Consider the following 13296-nt stretch of genomic DNA (forward strand, 5'->3'; position numbering starts at 1 on the left):
TAGAAAGGAGAGAGAGAGGGGAGAGAGAGAAGGGGGGAGGAGCAGGAAGCATCAACTCCCATATGTGCCTTGACCAGGCAAGCCCAGGGTTTCGAACCGGCGACCTCAGCATTTCCAGGTCGATGCTTGATCCACTGCACCACCACAGGTCAGACCCAAGTAACCTCTTGGTCGAGCCAGCAACCTTGGGTCCACGCTGGTGAGCTTTGCTCAAACCAGATGAGCCCGTGCTCAAACTGGTGACCTTGGGGTCTTGAACCTGGGTCCCCAGCATCCCAGTCCAACACTCTATCCACTGCGCCACCACCTAGTCAGGCAAGTGAAGACATTTTGATTCCATCTCTTTTTTTTTAATTTTTCATCAATTTTTTCTTTCTTTCTTTTTTTCTTTCTTTTCTTTTCTTTTTTTTTTTACAGGGACAGAGAGAGAGTCAGAGAGAGGGATAGACAGGGATAGACAGACAGGAATGAAGAGAGATGAGAAGCATCAATCATCAGTTTTTCTTTGCAACACCTTAGTTGTTCATTGATTACTTTCTCATATGTGCCTTGACCGTGGGCCTTCAGCAGAGCGAGTAACCCCTTGCTCGAACCAGCAACCTTGGGTCCAAGCTGGTGAGCTTTTGCTCAAACCAGATGAGCCCACACTCAAGCTGGTGACCTCAGGGTCTCGAACCTGGGTCCCCCACATCCCAGTCCAACACTCTATCCATTGCGCCACCGCCTGGTCAGGCTTTTTCATCAATTTTGAGAGGAGAGAGAGGGAGGGCAAGGGGTAGAGAGAGAAGCATCAATTTGTTGTTCCATTTAGTGCAATTGTGTACTTACCGGTTGCTTCTTGTATGTACCTTGGCCGGGATCAAACCCACGACCTTGATGCGCCAGGACAAGTCTATCTACCGAGTCACCTGGCCAGTCCCTAGGCATTTTTTGCTATTTCCACCCTATTTTTCATTTATATGTGTTTTTCTTGGAGGGGGTACTTTCTTTTTTAATAATTTTAAAATTGATTTTAGAGAGGAAGGGGGAGATAGAGAAACATCCACTTGTTTCATTTGTGTGTTCATTGGTTGATTTTTGTATATGCCCTGACCAAGGACTGAACCTTCAACCTTGGCCAGGGTGGGCAGTACATTTTTTTTTGGTATTTTTCTGAAGTTGTAAATGGGGAGGCAGTCAGACAGACTCCCGCATGTGCCCGACCGGGATCCACCCAGCATGCCCACCAGGGGGCGATGCTCTGCCCATCTGGGGCGTTGCTCTGTTGCAACCAGATCCATTCTAGTGCCTGAGGTGGAAGCCATGGAGCCATCCTCAGTGCCTGGGCAAACTTTGCTCCAATGGAGCCTTGGCTGCGGGAGGGGAAGAGAGAGCCAGAGAGGAAGGAGAGGGGGAGGGGTAGAGAAGCAGATGGGCGCTTCTCCTGTGTGCCTTGGCCAGGAATCGAACCTGGGACTCCTGCATGCCAGGCAGCGCTCTACCACTTAGCCAACTGGCCAGGGTGGCAGTACATTTTTTTTAAAGATTTTTTAAAATTGGCCTGACCAGGCGGTGGTGCAATGGATAGAGCATTGGACTGGGATGTGGAGGACCGAGGTTCGAGACCCCAAGGTTGCCAGCTTGAACAAGGGCTCATCTGGTTTGAGCAAAGCTCATCAGCTTGGACCCAAGGTCACTGGCTCGAGCAAGGGGTTACTCGGTCTGCTGAAGCCCCACGGTCAAGGCACATATGAGAAAGCAATCAATGAACAACTAAGGTGTTGCAACAAAAAACTGATGATTGATGCTTCTCATCTCTCCGTTCCTGTCCGTCTGTCCCTATCTATCCCTCTCTCTGACTCTTTCTCTGTCTCTGTAAAAATAAATAAATAAATAAATAAAAACAAACAAAAAAACCCCCTAAAGAACGTGGTTTGACAAATTTTCTGGCTACTTGTTTTTGGCTTACAAGGGCTTATAACACAAGTTGGTGACACTTTCAAAAGGGCCAAGATCAAGCCCATCTAGGGAGGGCGACAGCATGAGCAAAAGGCCCCACGGGTTCTAGATGTTTCTGCGGGCCATTTTGGGAGTCACTCCTGGGCATCTGGTGTGCTGACTCCTGGCAGCTGTCCTGTTGTCTCTTAGCTCACAAGAGAGGCTCTTCAGGAGCAGTGTCGTTTCAGACCATAAACTGGTTGTGGATTAATAATTGTGGATAGCTCTGGGCACCTGGCAGTGAGTCAGTAGATCAACTTCTGGGGTCAGAGGGTCAGAGAGCTGAAGCCACTGGCCTGTCTCAAGTCAGCATCCCTGGGTTATAGCAAATGACACCCATCCCGATGAGCACAGTGAGGCCATGTGAGGTCACGCTCACAGCATGCATGCTTGGTGCTCATGATCTAGGTCTTGTGGCTGACCCTGTGCACATCCCTGAACAGAGACCCAAGCAGGACATCAGATCTGAGCCACAGGGCCGCTGCGAGCTGGATCTGGGCCCCCCCACCCATGTCCTTGGGGCTGGGCCAGTCTGAGTGTGCCCCATAGGGCTAGTGAACTCTAAGCCAGGGGTCGGGAACCTTTGTGGCTGAGAGAGCCATGAACACCACATATTTTAAAATGTAATTCTGTGAGAGCCATACAATATGTTTAATACTAAATACAAGTAAACGTGTGCATTTTATGTAACACTAACACTTTTAAAATACAATAAGTCTCTGAATTCTTTTTAATAACGTTGTTATACTGTTGCTAACCAGTGACGAATAAAGTACTTCTTACCATTAATGCAACTTCTGGTGCTGCATGGTTTTGCTGATGGCTTTGTAGTCTGGTTGATAAGTGATGAGGTTAAGCTTCATGCAGGCGTTGAGACTTCCATCTGTTAAATGTGATCATAGGTTAGTCTTAATGTTCTTTAGATGTGAGAAAGACTGCTCACATGCATATGTAGAGCCAAACATTGTCAGTACAGCAATACTTACACGCTGCAGTGTGTGGTAAGTGATGGGAAGCGCGTTCCAAGCTTTGACAATCAGCTGGTCCACAGGTTGAAGTTTTTTCATTTTTCCCCACTTGTGTTTGCTCGCCAACTCTGCTTGCTGTCATGCAAGTCTTTCCAAATCTTCATTCAGTGACTTGAACTTATTCACCCACATGTCTGAGGCCTTCAGGTCAGAGCTTGTAGATCAAAATCTCTGATGGAGTCACTGGGGATGTAACTCAAGTCAGCGCTGTCCACTGCACACTTGTGTGTGATGAACTTAAAAAGATGAGTGCGGCCTGACCTGTGGTGGTGCAATGGATAAAGTGTCGACCTGGAAATGCTGAGGTTGCCAGTTTGAAATCCTGGGCTTGCCTGGTCAAGGCATATATGGGAGTTGATGCTTCCAGCTCCTCCCCCCTTCTCTCTCTCTGTCTCTCTCTCCTCTTTCTCCCTCTCTGTCTCTCTCTCTCTCCCCCTCTCTCTCTCCTCTCTAAAAATGAATTAAAAAAAAAAAAAAAAAGAAAGAAAAAAGACGAGTGTGCTCACAAAATTCTCCAAAGCGCGCTTTGAATGACTTTAGGAGATTAGATGTGAAGCCCACTAGCTGCTGGAGATCAAGATGTTGAGCAGGGTCACTTGCTGTGCATGCATCTTTAAACTCTCCCAGTTTTTTAAAGTGTAGTAAACGACCTGTTTCAATGTTGGCGATGAAGAGTTCCAGCTTGTTTTCAAATGCAAACATTGCTTGTTGAAGGGATAAGACTGTATTTCCAACACCTTGCAGTTTCACATTGAGCTGGTTTAGATGTTCAGTCATGTCCATGAGACAGTAGAACTTCAGGAGCCACTCATTGTTAGCTAACTCAGGATGCTCAACATTTTTCATTTCAAGAAAAGTCTGGATTTTGCTCAGACAAGCTGCGAAACGGCTGAGCACCTTCCCTCTTGACAACCAACACACATTGCTGTGCAGAAGCAGACCAGGATAATTATTCCCAACTTCATCCAGCAGTGTTTTAAACTGGAGATCATTGAAAGCTCAGGCAACAATAAAGTTGACCACCCGAATGACCAATGACATCACCTCACCAAACTGCTCGCCACACATCTGAGCACAAAGTGCCTCCTGATGTGAGATGCAGTGAAAACTTAGGGTGTTTCTTTTCATGTTCATGAAGAAGTGCTACAAATCCTCTGTTTTTCCCCACCATGCACGGAGCACCATCAGTACACACCAAAATAAGTTTATCCATTGGTAGATTTTTTTCTTTAGCGAACTCAGTGAAAGACTTGAATAAATCCTCCCCTCTTGTTGTCTCTTTCATAGGCAAAACAGCAGACTTTCCTCACATAGTGTGTCACCTTGCAATCACGCTGAACTGGGATAAATGGCTTCCGTCTGTTGACTCATCCAAAGTGAGAGAAAATAATGGTGCTGCATTTATGTCCTTCACTTGTGTTGCCTCAATTTGATTTTCCATCATGATGGTACAATTGTGAACAGTTCTTGCCGACAGAGGCATGTCTTTTATTCATTTGATTGTCTTGTCTTTATCCGAAAAGTCGTCAAAAAGTTCACTGGCAACGTTAAGCATGAATGTTTTGGCATACTCCCCATCTGTGAATGGCTTTCCATTTCTCACAACTGCTAAAGCACCAGCAAAGCTAGCTGAATTCCAGTCACCTTGTTGGGTCTAAACACAGAGTTGCTGCTGACTAGCTTCCACTCTGCACAGTAGCTCTTGACATGTTTTCTTCCTGCTGTCCCCCGCTGGATATTTCGATGCAAATGCGGTATGGCATGTGTCGAAGTGCCGCTTTATTTTATTTTATTTTATTTTTTTGTGTGTGTATTTTTCTGAAGCTGGAAACGGGGAGAGACAGTCAGACAGACTCCTGCATGCGCCCGACCGGGATCCACCCGGCACGCCCACCAGGGGGCGACGCTCTGCCCACCAGGGGGCAATGCTCTGCCCCTCCCGGGCATTGCTCTGTTGCGACCAGAGCCACTCTAGCGCCTGGGGCAGAGGCCGAGGAGCCATCCCCAGCGCTCGGGCCATCTTTGCTCCAATGGAGGCTCGGCTGCGGGAGGGGAAGAGAGAGACAGAGAGGAAGGAGGGGGGGGTGGAGAAGCAAATGGGCACTTCTTCTATGTGCCCTGGCCGGGAATCGAACCCGGGTCCCCCGCACGCCAGGCTGACGCGCTACCGCTGAGCCAACCGGCCAGGGCCTTATTTTTTATTTTCATTTTTAAAATATTTTATTGATTTTACAGAGACAGGAGAGAAAGGGGAGCATGGAATGGGAAGTAACAACTCATAGTTGTTTCAGGCTAGTTGTTCATTGCTTGCTTGCGGTATGTGCCTTGACCAGGGAAGCCCAGGGTTTTGAACCGGCAACCTTGGCATTCCAGGCCGAAGGTTTATCCACTGCGCCACCACAGGTCAGGCAAGAAGTGCCGCTTTATATTTGACCGTTTCATCGATGCAATTTTTTTTTTTTTAACAGGGACAGAGAGAGAGTCAAAGAGAGGGAGAGCTAGGGACAGACAGACGGAACGGAGAGAGATGAGAAGCATCGATCTTCAGGTTTTCGTGGCGACACCTTAGTTGTTCATTGATTGCTTTTTCATATGTGCCTTTACCGTGGGCCATCAGCAGACCGAGTATCCTCTTGCTCGAGCCAGTGACCTTGGGTCCAAGCTGGTGAGCTTTTTGCTTAAGCCAGATGAGCACGCGCTCAAGCTGGCGACCTCAGGGTCTCGAACCTGGGTTTTTCCGCATCCCAGTCCGACACTCTATCCACTGCGCCACTGCCTGGTCAGGCTCATCGATGCAATTTTATCATTGCATATTAGACACACTGCAGTACCTGCTCTCTCCACAAAGGCAAATTCCTCTGTCCATTCCTGCTGAAAAGTATGATACTCATCTTTCTTTTAAAAGGGTCAAAAGGGTTTCTGCAATTAGCTAGCTGACTATTTGATTAAAAGGAGGGAAGTTTACTTCCTGACCTCACAATGACCCGTGTACGTTACGCATTATTCAATAAAATTTGGTGTTCCGGAGGACAGCTGTGATTGGCTCCAGCCACCCGCAACCATGAACATGAGTGGTAGGAAATGGACTGTAGTACATGAGAATGTTTTATATTTTTAATGTTGTTATTATTATTTTTATTAAAGATTTGTCTGCGAGCCAGATGCAGCCATCCAAAGAGCCACACCTGGCTCGCGAGCCACAGGTTCGCGACCCCTGCTCTATGCTGTCCCTGGGCTCCCCTGGAGGTGGCTATGTGCCCTCCGTCCCAGTTCCCTGCATGCTTCCTGCAGCTGAGGGCTGAGCCTCTCCCAGATCTGTTGGGGGAGTGGGATGTTTGGACGCCCCCTTATAGGGGTGAGCAGCTCCCTGGTGGTTGTACCTGTGTAGAGCCCCATGAGGTCACAACCTGGTCACATAGAAATTGAGTGTTGGGCTAGTCTTCCTGCAGTGATTTCATTTCATTTTCAGTGACCTTATGACCTGGATGAGACTCCAAGACTCAGGAAGAGAAGTGGCTGGACTGACTGAGGTCACACACCCGTTGGAGGCATGCCTCAGCTTCTACCCTTCCCCCTTTTACTACCCACGTTTTTGTTTTGTTTTGTTTTTGCGTGAGAGACAGGGACAGACAGGAGAGATTGAGAAGTATCAACTCCTAGTAGCAGCACTTTAGTTGTTCATTGATTGCTTTCTCATACATTTCTTGACCAGGGGGCTCTAGCCGAGTCAGTGACCCTTTGCTCAAGCCAGTGACCATGAGCTCAAGCCAGCAACCTTGGGTTTCAAGCCAGCAATGATGGGGTCATGTCAATGATCTCACGCTCAAGTCAGCGACCGCACGCTCAAGCTGGTGAGCCCATGCTCAAGCCATCGACCTCAGGGTTTCAAACCTGGGTCTTCAATATCCCAGGTTGACACCCTATCCACTGTGCCACCACCTGGTCAGGCTCTACCCAATTTTATTTTTATTTTTTTTCACAGAGACATAGAGAGAGTCAGAGAGAGGGACAGATAAGGACAGACAGGAACGGAGAGAGATGAGAAGCATCAATCATTAGTTTTTCATTGCAACACCTTAGTTGTTCATTGATTGCTTTCTCATATGTGCCTTGACCGTGGGGCTACAGCAGACCGAGTAACCCCTTGCTTGAGCCAGCGACCTTGGGTCCAAGCTGGTGAGCCTTGCTCAAACCAGATGAGCCTGCGCTCAAGCTGGCGACCTTAGGGTCTCAAACCTGGGTCCTCTGCATCCCAGTCTGATGCTCTATCCACTGTGCCACCCCTGGTCAGGCAGGTTCTACCCAATTTTAAAGTTTATTTTTAAATATTGATTTTAGAGAGAGGGAGAGAGCAGGAGAGACAGGATTATTGATCTGTTCCTGTATGTGCCCTGACCAGGATCGAACCAGCAACCTCTGTGCTTCAGGATGATGCTCTAAACAACTGAGCTATCTGGCCAGGGCTCTTACCCACTTTTAACCATCTGTGCAGAAGGGACTAACCTGACTCTAGGAGAAGGCTGGTTTTTGCCTGATAAGAATGTTTACCATGGCGCATAGTCTGCTAAGCGTGATTTATGGTGGGGCATCAGCTTGACCTCTGGAGGGGCTGGAGTCTGAGGTCAGTCATGCAGAGGGTCAGCTATGTTGACATCACTAAGCCAGAAAAAACTCTGCATGCCAAGTATCAGGTGAGCTTCCTTGGTTGGCAATACCCCATGCACACTGTCACTCATCAGTGCCAGGAAAGAAAAGCCCACTGTGACTTGCCAGGGATAAGACAACATAATCTCTGCATTTGGTACTTTTCCTGGATTCTGCCCTGTGCGACCCCGTGGCTGAATTGACCTTAATGTATTCCCCGTGATCATGTGTGTATCGGCTTTTTGAGTGAGTTCTGAGTCAATATAGCAAATTACTGAACTTGGGGTTGATGTTGGTGACCTCTAACTTGTCATTGGTGTTAGAACTGAGGGCAACACTATGTCACCTGCAGTTCTCAGCGTGGCAACTGTTACGCATGAAACCAAGTGTTTCCCAAATTCACCCAGGTGGGCCTTAGTAGAGGACCCCGCCCCCCCCCGCCCCGGCGATCCCAGTACTACCCCTGTGACCTTCCTTTGCCCTGGGACAAGTCCACACCTGGGATTCTCCTGGGTCTCTACTGCCAGGTCCTCTTCATGAAGCGGCCTCTGGTGTCCTAACTACCCTAGCCTGTCCTCCAGGAGTGCCCCTGCTCCTCAGGGCCGCCTTGAGCTGCTGGCACCTGTGCAGTCCTCCTCCTCCAGAGATGGGTCATGCATTGTATCCCCACGCCTGGTAAGTCGGATGGTGTTAGTAACCACAGGAGCCAGACCCAGCACCTCCTTCCCCATGTGCCTTCTGAGCTCTGCGGGCTACAGAATATCTAACCCTAATTGTGTTTCCAGACTTGGCACACAATTTCAGGTTTCCTTGGTTGTATTTCCCATATTTGTATGAGATCCTTATGCCATAGTGATTGCTTTTCTTTCACCCACAAATGTTCCACTCACTGCTTTTGCATTTTTTAAAGATCTTGTTTATTGATTTTAGAGAGAGGATATATAGAAAGATGGGGGGAGGAGAGGGAAGCATCAACCTGTAGTAGTTGCTTCTTCTATGTGCCTTGACCGGGCAAGCCTGGGGTTTCAAACCAGTGACCTCAGCGTTCCAGGTCAACGCTCTATCCACTGCACCACCACAGGTCAGGCTCATTGCTTTTTTTATTTTAAAGTACCTCAGGTTACACACAGTTACACAGAAAAAATTTTTAGGTGAACAAAAATGTACTCCGAACAGAAAATTTGAAAAGAACTATCAAATTTTTGCTAGCTGTAAGGAGAAATACTATAAAGAGATTTAAGTACATAAAATGTGAAGACTTCAGAATAAAACGTTGAATGCTGCTGACAAGTCAGAGCTGGAAAGTAACAGCTGAGGAAGCACTTATCAGGGTGAGGGGACCCCAACGGTCATTTTGGCCTCTGATGTCACTTCCAATGAGACCACTACATGGTCCAGTAGGTAGTGTGCTGCCTCCTACTCCTGGAAGTGAGGCTGGGGCACGAGGGGCAGAAACGTACAGCCCGGGAGCCTCCCCAGGAGAGGGCACTGTGCTCACCTCCCAGCATAGACACCGAGCCTGATGCTCACCAAGGGACCCATGGCAGCCGATGCAAGAAAACGCATAGTGGTCTTCTATACACCAAAGGGCACAAGGTAGCTGAACTCATTCTCACCCTGTAGGAACATGACTAGTTCTCTAACTCTCCCACAGGATTAGGACTTGTGTCCTGAGTAGTGGAGGGCTGTGGGTGGCAGCCACCCAGCCAGAAGCCGGCTGTGGGCGCCATGAGCAAGGGCTGGAGCTGCCCTTTGTGGGACCGATTCTAATTCCTCAGTGACCAGCTCCTCAGCAGTGTCTGCACAGGGAAGCTTTTATCTCTACCACAGTGCACTGCTGTGGACTGAGGGATCAACACCCTAGTGCTTAATCTTTCCTGTGACGCATATAACATTTTAGAGGAAAAAAAAACTTTAATAAACCAGATTTGTTACAGTATACGACAATGGATAAGACTCTTGGAAGCAGGCATTAAAAAATGAAAACAAAATAAAATCCCTTAGATTTAGGAATAGAAATATTTGAGATAGGAAAGAGAGCTATTTGAATTTAAGAACTTTGTTTTAAAAATGGGCACCAAAGTACTATTAGTAATGTCTTTTGAAAAAACAGGAGTGTAGAGGAACCCAGCTGGTACAGCAGCTGACATCTGGCCTGAGCAGAGCTGCCCACCTCTGCCCAGAAGGGGCCCAGACACCCAAGACATCCAGTACTGCTGGGCACAGGGTCTGTCAGACATAAGGGTGGTTTTGAGGAAAAATCCACTTTTGAGTTGACTTTTTACTAAAAAGTTAAGACATCCCATCTGATCTTGAATAAAGTTAAAGCCCCAGATAAAGCGTTTCCTAAATTTACATAATTTCTCAGTTTACTTTTTCCATGCAAAACAGGAGGTTCCACACACTTAGGATTTCTAACCATATTATAAGATGCTACCTGACAACACTTTTTCTCGTGGTTTAACAGGAGACTGAAAATAGTCCAATGTTTTAATTCTAAGTGCAATAATTAGAGTAATCATAGCTGGGGAAGGCATGAAATATAAGAAACCTTTATTTGGAATGTAAGAAAGTTTTATTGTGACAGTTATCCTTATGCCTTTTTAGTTTCTCATTTTAAACATACTGGTTAAAGAATTATGGCTGTCTTTACCAAAATTCATTACAATTGTGATTACTCTCCAACATGACTTTAAGATGTTAAAAAATATATAAGCATCCTCTGAAGTCTTCCCCCAGGAATAACAAGCTCAGTGCTTCTCTGTAGCTATGTTGTGACACTCAATACCAAAGGGCTTCCTGTGGAGCTGGCAGAAGCTTCTGAGCTGACGGCTTCCTGGTCTGTGGGAGCGATTCCCCTGGCTGCTGGGGTCACAGCTTCCGGTGCACCTTCTGGTGCTGGATCAGGTGCCCGTGCTGGTTGAAGGCACGGCCACATTCAGCACATTCGTAGGGCCGCTCTCCCGTGTGGATCCTCTGGTGCTGGATGAGCACGGAGTACTGGCTGAACGCCTTCCCACAGCGGCTGCACTCATAGGGCCTCTCGCCTGTGTGCGTCCTCAGGTGCACAATTAACGTGGCTTTCAGGCTGAACGCCTTGCCACACTGTGTACAGCGGAAGGGCCTCTCGCCGGTGTGGATCCTCTCGTGCTGGACCAGAGACCTGCGGGCACTGAAGGCGTGCCCGCACTCACCGCACACGTAGGGCTTCTCGCCCGTGTGCACCCGCTGGTGCTGGATCAGGTGTGAGTGCTGCACGAACGCCTTGCCGCAGGCGTAGCAGCCGTAGGGCTTCTCCTCGGTGTGGATGCGCTCGTGGTTCATCAGCGTGGAGCGGTGGCTGAAGGCCTTCCCGCACTCACCACACTCGTAGGGCTTCTCGCCGGTGTGCACGTTGTGGTGCTGGATGAGGACCGAGCGGTCACTGAAGGCGCGCCCGCACTCGCTGCACGAGTAGGGCTTCTCGCCGGTGTGCACCCGCTGGTGCTGCAGCAGCGTCCTCTTCACGCTGAAGGCCCGGCCGCACTCAGCACACTCGTGCGGCTTCTCCCCGGTGTGCACCCGCTGGTGGCTGCGCAGCACCGTGCTGTGGTTGAAGGCCTTCCCGCAGAGCGGGCACACGTAGGGCCGCTCCCCCGTGTGGATCCGCTGGTGCTGAATGAGGTGGGAGAGCTGGGTGAAGGCCTTGCGGCACTCGAGACACTCGTGGGGCTTCTCCCCCGTGTGGATCTTGTGATGCTGCGCGAGGTCCGAGCTCACGCGGAAGGCCTTCCCGCACTCGTTGCACTCGTAGGGCTTCTCCCCCGTGTGGATCCTCCTGTGTTTGCTGAGGACTGAACTCTGGCTGAAGGCCTTCCCACACACCCCACACACATAGGGCTTCTCCCCCGTGTGGGTCCTCTGATGCTGGAGGAGGTGGGAGCTCCGGCCGAAGCATTTCCCACACTCGATACACTTGTAGGGTCTCTCCCCGCCAGGGGCAGCCGGCGGCCGGTGAGGTGGCTCCCTGGGGCTCGAAACCTGCACTGCAGTGGGGGCCGCAGGGCTTGCATTCAGACGGGAGCTCTTCTCAGGTCTGTAACTTCCTTGATCGATCCCCCCGGGATGTGTTTTTCCTAGAATCGCAGAAATTTCCTCTGAAATGAATGGCTTCAGAATATTTTGGTTTTCTCCCTTGTTCTCACATTCTGAAAGAACACAACCAAAGGGAAAAAGTTAACTCAAACGTGAACCCACTCTGCCTTGGCCAGATGGCTCAACTGGTTAAGAGCATTGACCTGATGTGCACAGACTGAGGGTCTCTCAGTCAGGGCACGTACAGGAACAGATGGATGTTTCTGTCTCTCCCTCCCTGCCTCTCTCTCTAAAATCAATCAATAAATTAAAAAACAAAAACAAAACATTAACCCACTCAAACTGCAGGTCACAGGCACCCCTGAGGGGGCTGTGCTGCCGCGGGGCAGCCACAGATGAAGGGCACACTTGGCGCTGAGAGCGGCGGAGACTGGGAAGCAGTGGTGTCAAATAAGAGATGTGTCCGGGCTGACAGGTGCAACCCCTCCCCTGAGGTCACTCCTGTGTCACCTGCACATGTGGTCCCCGGCAGGTGAACCCCAGCGCAGCCTGAGCCCCACCCTCCCTGAGTCCTCTGTGCACTGGGCTGGTAGCAGCCACTTGGAGCAGAAATAAATACAGGACCACTCACCACAGTAGGGAGCCCTGCCAGACAGATGACAACTCACACACGACAGGATCGACAGACTGTGTGAGAGGTGGGGCAGACTGTGAGTTCTTTGTGCAGAGGACACAGAGGGTGGGGCAGTAGACAACAGAGACAAGTCTAGGACACAGGCAGGGCCTCTGGGGCAACAGACAGGTTTTTATGTGTGTGAAAGAGAGAGAGAGGTAGAGATAGGGACTGACAGACAAGAAGGGAGAGAGATGAGAAACATCAATTCTTTGTTGCGGCACCTTAGTTGTTCACTGATTGCTTTGTCTTATGTGCCTTGACCGGGGGCTACAGCAGACTAAGTGACCCCTTGCCCAAGCCAACGACCTTGGGTTCAAGCTGGTGAGCCTTGCTCAAACCAGATGAGCCCGCGCTCAAGCTGGCGACCTTGGGGTTTCAAACCTGGGTCCTCCGCATCCCAGTCCGACGCTCTATCCACTGTCAGACGACAGCAGACAGGTTTTATCTCAATAAAACTAGGGAGAATATCATACCTTTGTGGCTGACATATAGGAAGAAAACAGTCTCTAGCCACATGGGTAAATGCTCTTATGAATTTATTTTTTAAAGACTTCATTTATTTTAGAGAAGGGAGAGAGAGGAGAAAGAGAAGGGGAAGGAGCAGGAAGCATCAATTCCCATATGTGCCTTGACCAGGCAAGCCCTGGTTTTTGAACCAGCAACCTCAGCATTTCCATGCTAACGCTTTGTCCACTGCATCACCACAGGTCAGGCAAAATTTTTTTAAAATGTTCATTTTATTGATTTTATTTATTTTTATATTTTGTATTTTTCTGAAGTGAGAGGCGGGGAGGAAGTCAGACTGACTCCCACATGCGCCCGACCGGGATCCACCTGGCACGCCCACCAGGGGGCGATGCTCTGCCCATCTGGGGCATCGCTCTGTCGCAGCCAGAG

The 13296-nt window shown here is 49.2% G+C and overlaps 1 protein-coding gene across 4 annotated transcripts in view; it reads right to left on the reverse strand.

Moving 5' to 3' along the window:
- Positions 1-8555: 8555 nt before the first annotated feature.
- The window catches only part of LOC136401474 (zinc finger protein 250-like), a 34648-nt gene continuing 29907 nt past the window's right edge, over positions 8556-13296 (reverse strand). For 2 of the 4 annotated variants that reach the window (XM_066379787.1, XM_066379788.1), the window contains one exon: positions 8557-11836. In XM_066379787.1, the coding sequence (XP_066235884.1) occupies positions 10521-11836 (1316 nt within the window). In that variant the 3' untranslated portion in view covers positions 8557-10520. Of the gene's footprint in view, positions 11837-13296 lie in introns of all 4 variants that reach the window. The other 2 variants (XM_066379789.1, XM_066379790.1) reach the window with 2 other exon arrangements.

Source organism: Saccopteryx leptura, chromosome 3 (genome assembly GCF_036850995.1).
Source record: "Saccopteryx leptura isolate mSacLep1 chromosome 3, mSacLep1_pri_phased_curated, whole genome shotgun sequence".
In the NCBI taxonomy this organism is placed as follows: Eukaryota; Metazoa; Chordata; class Mammalia; order Chiroptera; family Emballonuridae; genus Saccopteryx; species Saccopteryx leptura.